General features: G+C 43.5%; 1 protein-coding gene across 2 annotated transcripts in view; it reads right to left on the bottom strand.

Moving 5' to 3' along the window:
- Positions 1-2124: 2124 nt before the first annotated feature.
- The window catches only part of LOC140188599 (zinc finger protein 362-like), a 68541-nt gene continuing 49763 nt past the window's right edge, over positions 2125-20902 (bottom strand). For both annotated transcript variants that reach the window (XM_072245031.1, XM_072245029.1), the window contains exons 5-8: positions 19273-19497; positions 17501-17579; positions 12488-12646; positions 2125-11259 (exon numbers count right to left, since the gene is read on the bottom strand). In XM_072245031.1, the coding sequence (XP_072101132.1) occupies positions 11143-11259; positions 12488-12646; positions 17501-17579; positions 19273-19497 (580 nt within the window). In that variant the 3' untranslated portion in view covers positions 2125-11142. The remainder of the gene's footprint in view (positions 11260-12487; positions 12647-17500; positions 17580-19272; positions 19498-20902) is intronic.

The raw sequence follows: 20902 nt of genomic DNA on the forward strand, positions 1-20902 counted from the left end.
ACAATCAGTCTTCCTGCCATTCTCTGACCTCAGAAACCAAATGCCTGTGTGTCTAATTTCATTAAACATAACCTATTTTGAAAATGAAAATTAGAATTAAGTTTTAAAGCTGCTTTCTGGTCTGCTGTAAAGTGCAAAGATGATTTCGGACAGGCAGCCTTTGAGGGTCGCTTGAATAAAGTGGATTCCCTTTCTGTTGAACTCTTTGTGCTTTGTGAGGCCTCTTGATGGAAACAGGAGATACAGGGGATGAAATGAACATCATCTTTGGAATATCTGCAATATTAAATCCTCAAGAGTTGCAAACCTTGCTTATATAACATTGTACCTACAAGCAGGGATTTTGATTACTATTTTCCCCTCACCATATCTGACCACCTCCTTTCGGTTTTAAAAAATCGCCTCGGAACCCTCTGTCTCTGAGAGTTGTGCTGACTGAGTGACTGAAAACCTTCAGGACCTAGAAAGGGGAATCACAGGTTACAGAAAATAAAACACTGAAATGCAGTGGAGGCCAAACGTGGATGGTTTCATCAGCAGCTCATTACCATGGCAACCCTGGCCTCATCCTATTAGAGTCCCTAAGGCCACAAGATATAGGAGCAGAATTAAAAGTAAGCCATTCAGCTCATCATGTCTGCTCCACCATTTTATCATGGCTGATTTATGATCCTTCCCAACCCCATTCTTCTGCCTTCTCCCTGGAATCTTTTCACTCTGGCAAAAATCAAGAACCTATCAACCTCCATTTTAAATATACTCAATGACTTGGCCTTCACAGCCCTCCGTGGCAATGAGTTCCACAGTCACTTCTTTGTGGCCAAAGAAATTCCTCCTATCTCTGTTCAAAATGGCCCTCTGGTTCTAGACCCCCTCACAATAAGAAGCATCCTCTCCACATCCACTCTATCTGGGCCTTTCAATATTCAATAGGTTTCAATGAGATCCTCCCCCCCCCCCCACAATTCTTCTAAATACCACCAAGTACAGGCCAACACTACTAAACACTCCTTGTACATTAACCATTTCATTCTCATAATCATTCTCGTGAACCTGCTCTGGAATCTTTCCAATGCAAGCACATCTTTTCTTTAATAAGCGGCCAAATCCGCGCACAACACTCCTGGTGTGATCTGACCACCGCTTTATAAAGCCTCAGCATTACATCCTTACTCTTGTGTTCTAATCATCTCAAAACAAAGGGTAACATTGCATTTGCCTTCCTCACCACTGACTCAACCTGCAAGCTAAACTTCAGGGAATTCTGTACAAGGACTCCCAAGTCCCTTCGCTCCGCTGATTTTAATTTTCTGCCCACTTAGAAAATTGCCTATATCTTTATTCCTCCTACCAAAGTGCATGACCAAACACCTCCCTGCACTATATTCCACCTGCCATTTTTTTTCTCATTCTCCCCATCTGCCGAAGTCCTTCTGGAGACTCCTTGCTTCTTCAATGCAACCTGCCCTTCCACCTATGTTCAATCATATCATGTGAAACTTGGCCACAAATCCATCATCCAAATCATTGAAACGGTCCAAACGCCGACCTGTGCACAACTCCATTCATCTCTTGCACCCAACCAGAATAGGCCCCTCTTATTCCCACTCTTTGTCTCCTGCCAGTCAACCAATCTTCCATCCATGCCAGTATCTTTCTCATAATATCATGAGGTCTCATCTTGTTAAGCAGCCTTATATGCAGTACCTTAGCAAAGGCCTTCTGAAAAACCAAGAAAATAACATCCACTGACTCCTTTGTCTATCCTGTTTGTTATTTCCTCAATGAATTCCAGCAGATTTGTCAGGCAAGGTTTCCCCTTAGGACCATTCCCCTACTGTCATTTCCTCATATCCCCACCCTCACCCCAATTTAAAGCTATTTTGGGCTCTCCCTTTCCCTGCTCTAACATTTTTTTTTTTATCTTTAGTGTCAACTGCTCCTCTTTCTGCAAATGGTGCCGCATCCGATTGGGGCTAGCATCTTCTGTTTTTATCTCCGATTTCTGGCATCTGCAGCACTGGATATTGGAGCAGGCTCTAAATTCACTGTTACTCCTAGTTGTTATCCAACTATCTGTGATGGCATCAGGGAGAAACTTATATTACTGCTGCATATGTTCATATTTTATTCAGTAACAGAAAGATACAAATTTATTATAATACAAAGGAAACTTTTCTTTCAAACGGTATTGGCCCATGAAGTACACAGTCTTTCCAGGCAATGTTTAGATACCACACTCCAAGACGGATGCAAAAGGAAAATCATTTAAAAAAAGCTGCATTTTCAAATTGTTTTAAACCACAATATACTGAGTAATTGGTTTGTATTCAATGTTGCACCAGACAAAACATTTTTTTTCATTTCCTGTTACTTCAGCCACGTTAACCTCATGCGAACAGAGGGAAAGAGTATTAAATACAACACTCACCTTAAAAAAAAAGTCATTTCAAAATCCATAAAAAGTAATGAATACAATACATATTTTAAGAGAAAGAAAAGAATTTTATATATTTAAGGCTTTTAAATGTGTATAAAAATAACTGACATTTTATTTCAAAAGTTTCAAATGAAATTAGTATGTGGTCGATGTACTAATTGACATAGAAAATTTTAAAACATTTATTCATATGTACACAGGGTAAGAAGTGACACTAGTTTCCATAGCTACTGAACTATGTTCAGTATGGTCATATTTGGAGGTGTATTTTTTTTTCCCAATTGCGTATCAAGAGACATTGCCAATCAAAGAGCTTAGGGGAGATCTTGTTTCAACCATCCCTTAATTCTCAGTCTATCAGAGCACGTGTCAAAATATTCTATGATCACACAGAATGCACTCCTGGCCAAGTGTGCAGTCAGAACATTTACCTTTTAGTCTGAAAGGAGGAGGTTCAGTTTGCTGGCTTACAGGTGATATGAGAGAAGTGCCTACAGACACAATGTACGTCAGTTGGAAATACAATGTCCAGTCTTTTTGTGTGTATGTGTTTTTTTTCTAAATCTCTAGCATATAAACCAGACAACAGCCTTCTTTTAAAATAACCTAGAAATAAACTTTGTTTGGATTTCTCCCTTTTAAGGTGTGCGATCAACATCAGTACTTGGGCGATGACCCCACACCTCACAGCCCCACAAATCCAACTCAGTCCTTGCAAGAGAGCCACACAATCAGAGGCGTTTGTGAAGAGCATGGCGAGGGGGGAGATCACTTCTCTCATCAGGCTTCGAGTCAATTCAGTTTTTGAGGCGAATCAAAACAGCCCTCTTACTGATGAACAATCTACATTATGCGTTATACTTACAAAGTTTAAAATGATCAAAAGTAATTTTTACATTCTGTAGGATAAATGATCCCTAAAGTCAACATCAGATCAACTGGACTTGGATCAGCCAGGAGTGATTTTAAACTTCACTTTCCACCTTTTTTTTTAAAATGCTGATGAAAGTGTGTAAACTAATTGGGTATTAGCAAAAATTAAGATTTTAGCTCAACATTGGATGAATCCAGACAGCAGACCCATATTCCCTGACCTGCAAGCGTTGTGGAGCCAACACGTTAACATACATCCATCGATCTTTTATTGTGAGGCTAACTGCAATGTGTCGGACAGTGCCCGTCAGTGACTGTCCCGTTTCACCATTTTAATGACTGATGGTTTTGTCAGTCCATTCAGAACAACAAATGCCGAACTGCTTGCAATTTCAAGGAATTCTTTGGTTAAACAGCACATTGCATCTATACTTTGGTTACGAATTTATGCTGTAATCGACTATGGTCATTAGATACAGTGTGGTCCTATCCTGTGGCCTCTGTTGCTTGTCAAACGATAGTTATATTATATCTCTGGAATAGAATAGATCAGTCACCTGCCACCCCCACTGAATATTGTACCTTCCTCTGACTTACCTTGTGGGCCTGCTCACCGACTGCATGCATATTTGGGCTTTCTATGATTTCCTTACTGTTGGTTGTACATTGTGGATTGGTTGAATGCCTTTCAAATAAACATTCTCCCATTTGGATAGGCCAGGAGAAAGCAATCCAAACCGTTCCTACAGAATAAAATTACAGCACTAATCTATGTAATTGAAATAAGAACTCAGTAATAGCTATCAGACTGGTGTATCACATTGTCTTATGTTAAGCATCCATACTGGCTCAGATCCATTGTTACACCACATTTCTCCGTGCATTGTCTGTGGGCCGTGATTTCCAATTCAAATGAGCCCTTTACTATAATACTGCTTAGACACACAAATAAGATGCAGTTTGAATCTGAGATATCTTCCAGGAAATACTGTCAATTGATAAATAAGACTGCTACCCAGATGCAAGCCAATAAGAGTTTACTTAATATGCTGGTCAATACAAATATACTGTAAGCATGCTGGCCCAATGGCAGACATGTATCGTCCAGCTGGGGCATAGTGAGTACAGAAAGTAGTAGAAATTCCAGCTGGTTTCTCTCTCCCTCCCCAGACTCAAGATAATGTGGAATAGTACATTTGCCACTGCTGTCTGTAAGGAGTTTGTACGTTCTCCCTGTTACCATGTGGGTTTCCTCCGCGTGCTCTGCTTTCCTCCCACAGTACAAAGGCGTTTGGGTTAGCAGTTTAATTAGTCACATGGATGTAATTGGGCAGCAAGAGCTTCTTAGGCCAGAAGGTCCTGTTACCGTGAGGCATCTCTAAATAAAAACTATAATTGCTTTTTAACACTGTAGGTTAGAGAAAGTGATGCATAGAGTCTCTATGTCACTCTAGCACTTCCTTCTGACTGATGACTCCAGTTCTACATTATTAATAACCTTTCCTTGTATCTGATTCTCAGAATAGCTCTCAATAATAAAACTAGCAAACTTCACTAGCAGCAGCCGGAGGAGGCCAGTACTCTGCTGCCAAAGATACAAGTGATTTTGCAGACGCCAGAGATCTTGAGCAGCACACACAAAATGCTGAAAGAACTCAGCAGGTCAGGCAGCATCTATGGAGGGAAATAAACAGTCGACGCCTCAGGCTGGGACCCTTCATTGGCACTTCAATAGATGAAGGTTCTCGGCTCAAACACTATCGACTGTTCATACCGTTCCATCGATGTTGCCCGACCTGCTGAGTCCCTCCAGCATTTTGCTTGTGTTGCTCTGGTGCCACGATACTTTTGCAAGCTATGCTACAGAGGGGCAAGGCACAGGCTCGCTTCCAGACTGTGCCAATAAGGTCACTAATGTGTTGCAATTACAATTGCAACTCTGTATTTACTGTATTTACTCTGTATCAACTCTGTTGATATTTTCATGAGCTGCTAACCCGTCCGGTGTAACAAAACAGAATCCTGCAGCCACACTCTATATCGTTAACACCCGCTAGAACAATCGTGATTGGCAGATGAGCAAGGATTGTACTGACCTCCACAATTTAAAAGTCAATGTTCTGGCAGAAGGAGTGTATTACGCGAGGTACCAGACCAGACTCATTATACCTACCATGAGGAGAACCTTCAAGGAGGCTAAAAAAAGTGAAAGTAAGTAAATAAACTCCTCTTAAGAGACCTCTCAAATGAAATAATACACAAAATTCAGCTTCCTGAGCTAATGATGTGGTTTTGATTCAAAACGTCAGAAGATGGAATCAGCTATTATTTTACAAAAAATATATTGGTTACAGTGCAGGAGAGATTACATTTTGTGATCAGACCATTCTATTTAAGGGCATATATCTAAGTAATATGAAATGGTGCCTGGCATTTTAAGTCAGGCTGACATTCCTGCAAGAGCACATTCCAAAGACTGCAATCACATGAGACAATCCCAGTCAATTTTGCTTGGCATGCTCTGTGACTTTCCTGTCAATGAGGAATGGAGCAGCTGCACATAGTTTTACAGTGTTAGTCCAGAGAAATACAGATATATGCACATAGTATTTAATCAGGCCACATCTCAAACATCTGGCTTGCAACCCCCTAAAAGACAACATGGAACAGGTGGAAGATGTAGACATTTAAAAGCCTAGCAACGACTATAACCAGAGGCATAATTTGCTACCTCATCACTAGCTAATATTACAAATAAATCTTATCATATTACAAAGCTTGCTAAATATACCTAATGTGCAAACATGATAACCACATCAGTAGCAATTCTATTTTGATTTCAATATTCGAGCCCATGTCCCAAACTTTAGGCACAGGGCACCTAACAAGTTTGTTCTATCCTCAATGGCACTTCTGACTGACGTAGTATTACTTGGGTTGAAGCCACAACGTTCATTCCACTTCCTAGCCATTAACTTGAATTTTGCAAAACATATTCAAGATCACTTCTAAAAGTATTCTCTGGATAAACTGACCGCACCATTAGCTGGTCTCATTGGATTTCGGATTCATACCTCCAATTCCCCCGAGATGAAATTTGTTACGGATGACAAAAGCTCCAATCAAGCTCGTGTCTGTGGCTGGGCTGGAAAATGTTTGATAATGACCCAATCTGTCTTGCAAATCTAATCAAATTTTAACATCTTTTTGTGGAAAGCCTGGTGCTGCAGGGAAGGGAAGGGGAGTAATTTTATGATTTTAAAAATCCATATTACTCCTGCATATGGTGCCTTTAATCTTTCAATTAGTCATTGATTATGCCTGTAGTCACAAGATACTGCAGAGAGATGTAGGTCACAGCTCAGTGCATCACAGGAATCTGCTCCCCTCCATGAACTGTCTATACTTCTTGCTATCTCTATAAATCAGCCAGCATAATCAGACACCTGATCCACCCCCGGATATTCTTTCTTCTCCCCTCTTTCATCAGGGGGAAGATACAAAAGCCAGAAAGCACGTACCACCACACTCAAGGGGAGCTTCTATGCAACTGCTGTAAGAATATTGAATGGTTCTCTAGTACAGTAAGGTGAACTCTTGACCTAACAATCTACCTCGTTATGACCTTATTGTCTCCCTGCACCGCACTTTCTCTGTAGCTGTTACACTTTATTCTGTATTCTGCCGTTTTTTTATCTTGAACTATCTCAAGACACTGTAGAATGAATTGATCTAGATATAAAGTATTCAAGACAAGCTTTACATCGTACCAATTTCAAGTGTTTACAACAGCATTTTTTCCTGTTGCATTTGCATCAACAAATCAAGGACAAAAATGCGCTTGTTCTATGCATGTATGGATCAGGGTCATGGGCCAGACAATATGATCTCACCTTCTTTACCTGAATTTTTATCCTATCTTTTGTGTTCAGAGCTTTTTCTATCCATGAATAAGGCTGATTCTGTCTACTGGTGCTGGATCCCAATGCTTAATACCATCTCCTAACAAAACATTCACACAGGGACTTGAATATTTATCTTCTGCACAATCTGACATTGACTGTTTGATTTCATAACAACATCTCGTTTTTGAACGGAAATTAATCCGCATAAAAGACGCAGGTTAATTTACACAGCTGGCAGTCTGGAGTTAATTCAACACATTGCCTCTTATACAGTGAAGAACAGACAATACTTGAAAAACAAAAAAAAACTACAAATGCTGGAAATAGTAAATGAAGACAGAAAAGTTTTAGGACACCCAGCTCATCAGCCTCTTCTCTGCAGAGAGGGAGTGAGTGCTCCAGGTCGAAGACCTTGCGTCAAGTAGGAAAAACTGCCTTTTGTTTCTCCCTCCACAGATGCTGCCTGACCTGCAGAGTATCTGTGAATGCAGTTTTTATTATGAGAAAATAGTTCCCAGATTTAATTTTATACAAGCAGATTTCATGGCAGAAATGTTTGCTACAATTGGTTTCAGTGCTCCAGCACAAGGGAATGGGTTAGAAAACCATTTTAATGGCATCATTGCATTGAAGACTTGCAGGATGTATGTGTGTGGAAGTCAGCTGAAAATAAATTAGAAATGGGTTCCAATCCTACACCACCACCACCTTACCTCACCCCCAACTCCGCTTAAGTTGCAAACTGAACACACGAACCTGGGTGCGACAGCAATTGGATGGGGTGTTGGAGATGCAAGCTGGTAACTATCAAATACATCAGGAAAGACCATAAGATATAGAAACAGGATTAAGCCATTTGGCCTATCAAGTCTGCTCCATCATTTCATCATGGCTGATTCATTTTCTTTTTCAGCCCCAGTCTCCTGCCTTCTCCCTGTATCCCTTCATGCCCAGACTAATCAAGAATCTATCAACCACTGCCTTAAACATACCCAATGACTTGGCTTCCACAGCTGCCCGTGGCAATGAATTCCACAGATTCACCAGTCTCTGGCTAAAGAAATTCCTCCTCATCTCCGTTCTAAATGGACGCCCTATATTCTGAGGCTGTGTCCTCTGGCCTTAGACTCCCCCACCATGAGAAGAGAAACACTGCAGTGCTGAAAGTAAATGGGAATTGGGATGGGTGGATGGAAGGGAGTAAGTTACAAAAAAAGTGTAAAATATTCAGGTGGAATATTTCTTGGTCCCATGTAGATGAAATATTTATTCTCCCATCTCCTCTGCAGTAAAGGATTCAATGACTGCATGTGTGCCACACAACGTCAATGTGCGGTTACCAAACTGGACCCACTTGATTCAGTTCAATTTTTATTCCATTGGTTTACCGAGCGGCAATGAAAATCAGTGATGTTAAAGCTTTTACCCTCGCTCTCTCAGTCCTTGCAACTTCGAGAGGAAGTGCTACTCTCTTCCTCTGTGCAAGTTACAAAAATCTCACTCACCAGACTGACCAATATGCCTCCCTGTCGCTGTACGGTGAAAAATTATACAAAGCATTTACCTAGTTAGTAATTTTATATGGAACTTTTTTAACATTAAAAAAGATCAGCATCAAGTGCTTTTAAACCAAGAAGAGCAAAGCCAAGTGTAAAGCAAAAATCCCTTCTGCTTTCTGTCCTGCGATAGCTAACACTGTCCTCTCGAAATTCTTGTGCCTGCAACATCATAAGAGCATTCCTTCACTGACACAAGGCTGTGCTCAGTGCTGTGCCGTGTTTTGACAAAAACCTGAGGCAGCACCAGGAATCCCTTTATCACCACAATGTATACACTTGAAGAGGTTCTCATTTATCATTATTTCTAGAATATTCAACCTCTCTTTTTCAAACATCCTTGTGACCTTCTCCCCCCTCCCGGAAATTCCAAGTGATAGAAATCTTCCTGGTGAAGTGACTATATTGGTAACACAATGTGAGGATATGTAATTTGGCTGCAGATCAGAGGTCACCGTGATAGCTTTCTGCACCCTGTTGAAATTGACTGTACAGCCAGATGGAACTGTGGATTAATGGAATCCATTTGCAACTGCTCGAAGTTGCTATCACGGGCAGGAACCTCCACATCTACCCAGCAGAGACAACTTTCAAACCCAGATCCCTCAGATCCATCCATTTGGGGATCCTTAAGTGACCCACGACCTTAACAATTCCTTTTACAAACACTCCTCCACAGACATCTCTTTGTAAATGTTTTAACATATATACTGTTCCACAAGAACATCAGATTAGCGACAGTGCAGGCCAACTCTATGCTAACTCTTCGGGTTGAGAGGGCCTCTCCCTCAGGTAAAACTGAATTATACATATTTATATATATAATATATATAATATATAAAAAATTAAAGAAAAGATTACTATCATTGACTCTATCGTATAAATCTCTTTGAAACAACAGTATGAAAAGTGTATGTGACACATGAATTGTGATTAAAAAATAAAGAACAAGACATAACATACCAGGAGCAGCAGAAATGGAAAATGAGTGACTTAAATGTATCCAGCAGACAAAGTCCTTCACTATGCCATGCCGTTCATTACCGAGTTGCTGAGGTTCTCTCTGCTGCAGTCCATTGCCATCTGTGCTTCATTCCATCTTCCCTGTTCTCCCTTATCACTACCAGGAGAGCTGAATCAAGTGCCAGTGAAGTGTCCCTTTCAATCTGCCCAACAAGGTGCGTTCTGTTGCAACCCTGTCCAAGCCGTGACACTTCTTTGTCCCACATAAGTCGCCCCTTTGAGAAACGCCAGACACAGGTGTGGAACTGACTTAACTCCAGCAGAGAAAACTTGAGAATTGAACACACCAAAGGCAAAGTCACGGCATAACACATAAATCATGGCCAACATGGCAGGCAGTCAAGTAAAGCCAGATTTGATCCCCGAATAATAACATCTACCGAACACTGCTGGCTCAAATCAAAGCCAGTTTAACTTCATCCTGCCTCAATCTTAGTTCCAGCATTTTGGTCTTACATCCTTAGGGTAGGGTAACATCACTGATTGGAGTAAGCCTGGTATCTTTGCAGACTTTGTTTGATGTGGGGCACTTTAAAGCTACAACCAAAGTCATACTGAAGTTTTCTACCTGCTGTTCATGGCAACCTGTTTCAAGTGAGCAGGGATGGTTCAGCTGTCGTTTAAGCAATCCATGTTATGTACCATTCAGTGTCGGTGAACATGGGTTCTTTGAATTGTACTAGTTAGGGTGTATATTAAACAGGGATTGTGACAAGTCTGGTATATAGAGCCAGTTAAAAGGTAGGGCTAAGACATTAATTAAACACATGAAAATTGACCATACATTTAGTATAATAATTCATATTAGCTAATAACTGATAACTGAAAACTAGATTTGTCACACTATCACAGAACAACAAAATGAGATACTGTTTAGTAATTCTATATCTATTCGATTCTCTTAATTTTTTTTTCTTCTCCTTTGTCTTCCTGTGTGACAGCAAGACAACTTAAATGCTAATAAAAGTGTGTTGTCAGACACAGCTTATTAAATCACAAATAGCAGGAATCCACACCCACATTGAAGCAGTAGCCAGTCTGTAGGGCACATCATTGCTTCCAGTGCCACTTCCCAGCAATGGAAGCCATCTATCCGAGGGATAATGGCACTCACCTCCTCGGCTACAGTGTACATTTGGGCTCAAAGTGCATTGTTGTAGTCTTTGGCAGCCTCCGCACCTGTATGCACTTGGTGCTAACGTTACTGGTGTGACTGGGTCTCTGAGACTGAATAAATACCAACAAGAGCACAAACTAGAATGAAAAGCTCCTCATCCTTTTGTAATTATGCACATGACTTTGGCCCCGCAGCGTCCACTTCCTACAGTTCCGACGCAGGGACTGATTAAATTAGAGAGATCCGAACAGGACAACTCGGGGATTCCGTTCTCTGGGGGGAGTGAGTGTCGATTGCGTGCTCCACTGCCGTATGCTTTGCCATATGCTTGATGAGGTAAGTTTCCTGTAAGAGGTACAAACGTCAATAACGTCACCACAGTGTTACATCATCATACACAATTATAATGTCCAATACAACCAAATATAAACTGCTTTCCCAATATCCCAGACTCAATGCTCCGTATCAAGTTCAAACAGTAACTATTTGCCACCCACATCCTGGGCTGCCAGTTGCACTTCTTTTGTCGCCTCAGCTGCCATAAATAGGGGCTGAGGAATCTCTCAGGAGGGGAAGTTTGTGGGTAGGCTCTTCAGTTCAAATGTTACCTTCAGCATCAAACTGAAACCAAAGAAAGCACTGAGATGTTACACCCATACCAGAAATCACAAGCAGCTGGCAAGTAAAGAGATCCCATCAGAAGCTTCTCGGGATAGGAAGTAATCATGGTGGAGTAAAGGGGCAATGGTTTGCAAAAGTTCGGGGCTAGAGAGTGAGAGGATGAGGAAGGTAGAACCCTCTCTATCTTTAATGAAAGACTCCATCGTGTGAGTTTGGATCCTGTGGCTTGAACACCCTCCAAAAGAGCTTGGGCCGGTATCAGTGTCTGGGCTCCCGGGGGAAAGGTGTCACTTTGGCAAAGACACTGCAGGGTGTTGTCAGCTCATTTTACCACTGCTTTGATAGTGTCCCAAAACAGCACTAGTTAAAGATCCAAATGCGACCTGGCATCCCAAGCCTAGTGCTGTTTCATGGCACAAGCTGAGAAATAGTTCATCACCCTCCGCACAGCGCAGGCAGAGTCCAGCCCCAACGTCATCACCGCCCCACACAGACCCAGGCTGATCTGGGACCCCATCAGAGCCATGATGATCCAGAACCTCCGCCCCGGTACTGACTAATGTCACCAATTGCACCATAAATCAAAGTCCCAAAGAGTCAGAATCAGAGCAGGAAAACTGGCCCTTCGACTGAACTGACTATCCAAGCTAGTCCCATTCGCCAGCCCAAATCTCACAGAAATTCTCATCACATAGTCCAAGAACCCTGGCACAGGGAATGCCCATAATTAGCATCATAACGACTTTAAAAAGTCATGTGGAACGGGGCAAAAATATAGATCTTTTCCCTCTTCAAAGGTCGCAGGCTAACACGCCACTTTAGCAATGGCAACTCCCACAGAGCAGCATCCCCTCAGATACGCATTGAGAGGTTCATATGTTTGCACCCTGGAGCAGACCTTGAGCTGGGAATGCCATCACTACACGACTGGAAGAAGAGTTCTTGTACGTACTGAGGTGTAGGCCCGTCCACACATGCTGCAGCAGTAAGCTTTAGTGTGTTTAACGGTGTGCGTGGAGAGGTGGATCTGCAGGGAGGCAGAGTCTGAATACGCTCTGTAGCAGTTTGGACACTTGTACGGCTTATCTTTGTTGTGCTGTCGCTGGTGAGACTGAAAAAGACAGAAGAGTCATTGAAAGGGTCAAACATCTCAAAGCATCGCCTCAATGTTAGCTTCTACCTCACTGTTACAAGACTATTGATGGTCTGTCAAAGGTGGACTCTTGACCTCACAACCTATCTTGTTATCATCTTGCATATTATTGCCTCCCTGCACTACACTTTCTCGATAGCTTTTGCACTTTATTCTCCAATCTGTTATCGTTTTACCTTGTTCTATGTCAAGCATGAACTCATCTGTATAAACAGAATGCAAGACATTGTATCTTGGAGCATGTGACAACAACCACAACCTATACACTCACTTTCAAAGACTCTGCAACTCATGTTTGGCAGCTTTGGGCCTGTACTCACCAGAATTTTGAAGAATGTCGGGGGATCCCATTGAAACCTACTGAATGTTGGAAGGACTAGACAGGGTGGATGTGGAGAGGGTGTTTCCTATGGTGGGGGTATCCAGAACTAGAGGGCACAGCCTCAAAACTGAAAGGTTACTTTTTAGAACAGAGGGAAGGAGGAATTTATTTTAGCCAGAGAGTGGTGAATCTGTGGAATGCTCTGCCACAGACTGTGGTGGAGGCCACGTCAGTGCGTATGTTTAAGGCGGAAGTTGATTGTTTCCTGATTAGTCAGGGCATCAAAGAATGTGGTGAGAAGGCAGGTGTATGGGGTTGAGTGGGATCCAGGATCAGCCACAATGGAATGGCAGAGCAGACTCGATGGGCTGAATGGCCTAATTCTGCTCCCGTCTTATGGTCTCATGCTCTCGTATTCTTCATTTTTACAATTTGCCTTCTTTTGAAAATTTTTTGTTTGTCAGTCTTTATTTTTATATAGTTTTATCATAAATTTCATTTTATTTCTTTATTTTCCTGTAAATACCTGCAAGCAAATGAATCTCAAGATGGGGCAGCACAGTAGTGTAGTGCATGACACCAAAACGGAACAAAGGGCTATTTTGAAAACAAAACCACAGAACTATTAATGCAGCAAATCAGAAGTAAAAGCAGAAAACGCTGTAAACATTCAGCGTCTGTGGAGGGAGACACAGAATTAATGTTTCTAGTGGAAGTATCTGCATCAGAATGGGATTGACCTGATATGTTGAAATATTGCAAGTTGAAGTGGGCAGACTACGGTAGCATAGTGGTTAGCACAACGGTTTCCAATGCCAGTGACCTGGGTTCAATTCCCGCCGCTGCCTGTATGTTGTCCCTGTGACAGGGTGGGGTTTCCTCTGACAACCAGCTGGTAGGTAGGTTCATTGGCCACTGTAAATTGTCCCATGATTAGGCTGGGATTAAACCGGGGATTGCGGGGCAGTCGGTATGTCTTTGGGCTATGGGAGGAAACCAGAGAACCCGGAGGAATCCCGCATGGTCACGGGTAGAACATAGAAATTTCTACAGATAGCAGCCTGGGGAATTGAACCCAGGTCACCTGTACTGTTAAAGTATTGTGCTAACCACTTTGCGACTGTGAACCCTTAGGATCCAAATCCAAAGTTCTCCTTACATTTTGATACTCTTCCATCCAATTTAATTCATTTTTAAAATGTAGGTAGGTAATTTATTTTTCAAGCAAGATACATGAATTCACATTTGTCTCTATTAAAAATTAATTTTGAAATTTAACTGCCATATCTGCAAGTGTCTAACACAGGATTTGATGGCTCTAGTCTGGTATCATCGCCAAATTTGCAGTCATTCCCAAGATCAAGTCAATGATGCCATTTATGAATAACAGTGATCTCAGCAGCAATCCCACTGGAGAATTGTTTTCTACATTACTCCAAATTGAACAACATTTTATTCCTCCTAGAATGCAGTAGCTAATTGCTTCCTGTTAGTAATGATGCTATGCTAAGTGATGATGTTTAACAGACTTTGTTAGAGTCACAGAAAAGTCCAGCACAGAAACAGGCCATTCAGCCCATCTAGTCTGTGCTCAACCATTTAATCTGCCTACTCCCATTGACCTGCACCAAGACCAAAGCCCTCCATACCCCTCCCATCTATGTACCCATCAGAACTTCTCTCAATGTTGAAATTGAGCTCGCATGCACCACTTGTGCTGGCAGCTCATTTTCACACTCTCACGGGACTCTGAGTGAAGAAGTTACCCCCTCATGTTCCCCTTAAACTTTTCACCTTTCACCCATAACCCATGACCTCTAGTTCTAGTCCCTACCCAACCTCACTGGAAAAAGCCTGCTTGCGTTTACCTGATCTATACCACTCATAACTTTGTATACCTCTATCAAAACTCACCTCAATCTTCTACATTCCAGGGAACAAATTCCAAACCTATTCAATCTTTCCTTATAACTCAGGTCCTCTGGACCCAGGAACATTCTGGTAAATTTTCACTGCACTCTTCCAATCTTATTTACATCTTTCTTGCAGGTAGGTGTTCTAAGGCTCCTTTCCATTTGCAAAATATATTTAGAGCTCACTGTGATCTCCACAAAGTAGACCACTGATTCCTATTGAAAGGTAGGGCAGACTCTTAGGGCCTAGTGGCCCTCCTCTACTGCTATCTTCTTGTGTCGTACGGTCTCTACTCTTTCAACTCAAGCCTCTCACATAAAAACCATCTGGTTAATCGCTACCTGTCCTTTATCTAAGTGAGGTGTAAAACCACTTCCGAACTGTAACCATACCAACTAAGCCGACCTTACATTTGGCTGGTGAGAGTGGTACAGTGGGTGGTGCTGCTGTCTCAGCGCTCCAAAGCTGCAGCTTCGATCAGGACTTTGGGTGCTGCCCGCACAGAGATGGCGTGTTCTCCCTGTGACTGCACGGGATTTGCCAGGATGCTCCAGTGTCTGCCACGTCTGGAAGATGTGCAGGTTTGGGAGGTTAATTGGTCGCTCACCAGTGCGGGTGGAAGTAGGGCTAAGAGGCACCGTAGGGAGATTTCTGACTGGCTGCACATCTGTCTGGAATGGAGGGGGCCACTGCACAGCTGCAGAAAGTTGCAAACTCAGCCAGCTCCATCACGGGCACCAGCCTCCCCAGCACCAAGGATATCTCCAAACGGCGAAGCCTCAAAAAGGAGCCATCCATCATTAAGGACCCAAGGCATGCCTTCTTCTCATTGTTACCATCAGGGAGGAAGTACAAGATCCTGGAGACACACACTCAACGATTCAGGAACAGCTTCTTCCCCTCTGCCATCAGATTTCTAAATCTTACTTAAATTAATTTTTAAGATATTTCTTCTTGTAATTTATAGAGTTTTATTACTACCTAATGCATTGTACTGCTGATATCATTGTATGCCAGTGATATTAAACTGGATTCTTATTCTGAATTGAAGGTCATATGGAAAAGAGCTACTTGAAGGGAAATTAGTGGGGGATGGGGGTTAATGGGAATGTTCTGAGATAGCATTGACTTAATGGGTTGAGTGGCCTCCTCCTCTGTTGCACCGAAAGATGAATGTGATACAAGCCGATTGTCAGTCCTCCCCATACGCAGGTTGGCTCGTTGGTCAAGGCGAAGATGAGGTGGAGCTTCCCTTAATCGACATCCCTTTGGAACAGCAACGAAGAGGAATTTCTTCAGCTAGAGGGTGGTGAATCTGTGGAATTCATGGCCACAGACGGCTGTGGAGGCCGAGTCACCGGGTATATTTAAAGTGGAGTTTGATAGGTCCTTGATTAGTCAGGCTATCAAAGGCAATGGAGAGAAGGCAGGAGAATGGGGTTGAGAGGGATAATAAATCAGCCATGACAGGGTTAGGGTGAGGGAGTCAACCGGCTGAATGGCCTAATTCTACTCCTGTGTCATGGTGTTACGATATACTAAACTTCAAATAGCTGACCCAAAACAAGCTACTTTGTTTCTCACTCAGAATACAAATACACCTTCGTCCCAACAAAAGAAATTTGCCAGCCCCTCACAATTAGCCTGTAAACTTCATCAAAAACATTACGTCTCCAATCTGTCCATAACCCACCACATCTCCATCCCTACACAAATAATTACCTGGCTTCTTTTCAAAAGAAATGACTCTACACACATCAGTTTGGTTTGAAGCATGCACTGTCACTGTAGAAATACTGTATTTTTCCAAACCTGTTTGAGGCCCATGAGCCTTTCTGGAAAAAATTGATCATCTTCAGGTTCTGTTAAATTCTAAGTTGATGTGTCGGTATTTCCTCTCTCCTGCAGGCCACAGATATCATCTTAATTACTGTTCTTCTGAATCACCCCGAAACACAAAATCTGGCAGCTGCTTTCTCTCTGTCAATTCGTCACACCCTCTACCCTGGATCATTTTCACCAGCCCATAAGAGACAAGACAATTGGCACCTAGCTTCTGCCCACTTCAAGCCTGGAATTGTTCTGTTTCGATCCATTTAGCGAGCCGGGGAACTCAAAAGGAAAGCGATGTGCTGACTGCAACATCGAAACAGCAAGCAGCTGGCCTCCCTTCTCACTGTGGCAGGAGTGATACCTCTTCCTCCCTTGTTATTGACAGAGAAAACCCTAATGTCAAACTGCTGGGGGAAACAGTGGCTTTGGAAGGACTCTAGATCACCGTCTCTTTGGGCGTTTTCTATTATTTGCAAGGCAGTTGGTGGAGTCCGGCAGGAGAGGGAGGGGGTTGATACTTTACTGCTGCTTGTGCTAAAGTTTTCCTGTCATTCTTTGTTTGGGGTTTTTCTTCTATTTCGTGGCTGTCTGCAGAGAGTAAGAATTTCAGGTTGTATATTGAATGTATTCTCTCTGATATTAAATAGAACCACTGAGATTTCTGAGGCACGGTCCGGAGTATTAATTAAAACGTGAACAGCCAATAAATAGCAGCTTAAACACATACACCATTATTCACTCACCTGCAGGTTTGATAACTGGGTGAAAGCCTTCTCACAGCCAGGGTGGGCACACTTGTACGGTCTGTCACCAGTGTGGATCCTGCATTGAAGAAGGTACAAATTTGACATCGCGTCACGCAGGAAACGCTGCCTATTGCGCTGGTGGCGGGTGGCCAGGGGGCACTCACTACACCTGGCGAAAGGCTATCCTCCTCCCATCTGTGGGGTGGTGGGGGAGCCCCGAGGATAAGCCGCACCTTGCTGAAAGATTGTTGCCAGAAACAGACTGCAATTCTACACTCGCAATTTGACTTCAGGCACCCCAATCCACGTTCTATGGGACTTAGAAGCATAGAGTAACACAGCACGGAAACAGGCCGTTCGGCCCCACTCGTCTATGTTGACCACAGTGCCCACCAAACCCATCCCTGCATTTGGCCCATATCCTGATAAACCCTGTCTAACCGTGCACTCATCCAAATGTCTTCTGGGTCTTCCAAAGCACCTGTCTCAAGTACTTCCTCTGACAGCTCACTCCATGCACACCCACCCTCTGAGGGAAGACGCTGCCCCTCAAGTCTCTTTTAAATCCTTTCCTCTCTCACCTTAGCCCAATGTCCTTGAGTTTTATATTCCCCTTTCCTTCCATGAGCATTCACCCATTCATGTCCATCCTCATTTTGTGCACCTCTGTCAGACGTTGCCCCTAACCTCCTAAACTCCAAGTAGTAAAGAGCGGCCTTAGGTCATAGAACCGAGAACAATACAGCACAGGAGCAGGACATTCGGCCCACAATGTTGTGCCAGCCCAGCTAAAAAGCAAATCAAGAACACCCAAACACCAATCCCTCCTACATTCACCATGTCCATAGCTTTCCATCTTTCTTACATCTCTGTGCCTATCCAAACATCTCTTAAAAGCCTCTAATATATTTGCCTCTACCACCATACCAGGAAGCGCGTTCCAGGTGCCCACCACTCTCTAGGTAAAAAAACTTACCCCTCACACCCACCTCGAGCCCACCCCGTCTCACCTTCAAGGCATGCCCTCTGGTATTAGACACATCTACTCTGGGAAACAGATACTCCCTGACTACTCTACCTGTGCCTCTCGTGATCTTTTAAACCTCCATGAGATCTCCCCTCAGCCTCCGGCGTTCCAGAGAAACAACCCAAGTTTATCCAGCCTCTCGTCATAGCACATGCCCTCTAAACCAGGCAGCATCCTGGTAAACTTCTTCTGCACCCTCTCCAAAAACTCAACATCCTTCCTGTAGTGGGGCGACCAGAACTGTAGGCAATACTCCAGATGTGTCTACCCTCTCCCAATTCCCAGACCTTCAAGTCCTAGCAGTATCCTCAATTCTTCTCTCCACATGGAGATGACCTGCAGGAGCTGGGCTCGGAAAGGTATGGGCCGAACGCAGAGAATTAGGAGAGGCTGGGTGGGTACCTTGGTTGCCATGGAGTCACTAGGCCAGATAATCAGTATCTGCCCTTTTTTGCTCTATGACTCTATGCCTATGGTAATCACAGGCATCCCTACACATGATGACACCAAAAATCTATAGACTTTTCATTAATAGAGCTAAGAAGTACACCCCTTCTCTCCGACAGCCCCCTCCCTCACCATCTCCACCAGCCACCCTCCCTTTCCGTATCACCACCATGAAGAGGGGAGTGGGAAGAATTGACTGTGAGCAGATCGGATTGGATAAGCAAAAAGCAGCGGAGAAATGATTTTTTTAAAAATCTGGCCTGTGAAGCCACCCGTCAAAGGTCCCCGGACCCACCTCGTGTGCTGCTGCAAGTGAGAGAGCTGGCGGAAGGATTTCTCACAGTAGGAGCAGTGATAAGGTTTCACTCCTAAGTGGATGCGTAGGTGCTGAGCCAGGTAGGAAGCATTGGCAAATGACTTGGAGCAGTGTGGACACTTGTGAGGTTTCGCTTCCGTGTGGGACTTTGAATGGATCTGCATTTCGGACTTAGAGAAGAAGGTCAAGGGGCAGATTTTACACCTAGACGGGAGAGAGACAAAGAAAGAAACAGCGTTTATTAACAAACAGCTTGTGCAAGCCAAGGGGTTCCAGCCCGTTTCCCAGCTTCTAAATACTTAACAGACCCAACAAAACACCAACTACTTTCCCCGAGTCTGGTGCCTGTATGTGGGTTTGAGTCCTGCTACAGCTCTGATGAGAACCCCTAATGACCCTACATCCACTCTCTTGGGGGGAGTGTTAAAGAACTCATGGTACTTATATAAAGAAGAATAGAAGGATTATTTTTGGGAGCCGAACATTGTTTATTCCTCTATCCATCCTCTCTGAACAGACCCAGAGTGAATGGTCGTTATATATTGCTGTCTGCAAGAGCTAAACTTAAGTTGGCTGCTGTGTTTTCTACATCACCTGCGTTCTGGGCCTGCTCAAACAAGTAGGCGCGAAGCTCAACGCTGCCATCTCCTGGCAGTGGAGATCGTTGCAGAGCATTCCGGAGTCCAAACACGAGCTGATTATAAAATCACGAACACGAGGAAATCTGCAGATACTGGAATTTCAAGCAACACACATAAAAGTTGCTGATTAGAAAATCCTAGCCCAGGGTGCAGGACTCAACACGTCAACGATACTGTTGTTTTTGAGGGAGAGAAAGGAGACAAGCTCAAATCTGCCTCCAAACTAGATACTACCTTCACAAACCCAGCAGTCTTTATGAAGGGCGCTCTGGGGACGTATGTCTAGGGTTAATGCACGAAGACTAAGGTAGAGGGCCAAAAAGGTCATGAGAGATGGGTCACCAGAGTTGGAGGTCCAGGCAAGTCTGGAAGCCAATGCCCAAAGATCAAACACAAGGTTGGCATGCTGGGATGAAGTCCAAAGTTGGAGGCCCATCATCTGTGAGTCCGAGAATCCTGGGACAAGGACCAGAGGCCCAGAGGCGGCCTGTCCTGACCCTGTCTTATTGGGTGGAAAGGGTGGGAATGGGAGTTTGTTTTGCTGTTGTCGTCTTGTCTATTTTTTTGTTGTTTTTGCTGCCTAGAGTTGTCCTGTGGAACAATATGAATAGGCCGTGTTGGTGTTGGGATGTGTGGCGACAATTGTGGGCTGCCCCCCAGCACTCTTGGGTGTGCGGGTTGTTAGCGCAAGCGACACATTTCACTGTATGCTTTGATGCACGTATGATAAATGAATCTGAATGTGATAAAAGGGACCACATTCGTCCTTTGGTTTGTCTGCCTGACCCTAGCCTGGGAGCCAGTAATTCGTTTAGTCTTACTCTGCAGGGAATAAGAATAGTCAAGGTTCCAGCACCTAAATGTTACCCTGTGACTTCCTCCAAGACTGAGCTCCATCGCTTTCTGCAGTAGAGCAGTTCGTTAGAATGGGGCACTGTGCAGAGAGAGGAGCCAAATGCCCGGAAGCT

Source organism: Mobula birostris, chromosome 27, assembly GCF_030028105.1.
Source record: "Mobula birostris isolate sMobBir1 chromosome 27, sMobBir1.hap1, whole genome shotgun sequence".
Lineage (NCBI taxonomy): Eukaryota > Metazoa > Chordata > Chondrichthyes > Myliobatiformes > Myliobatidae > Mobula > Mobula birostris.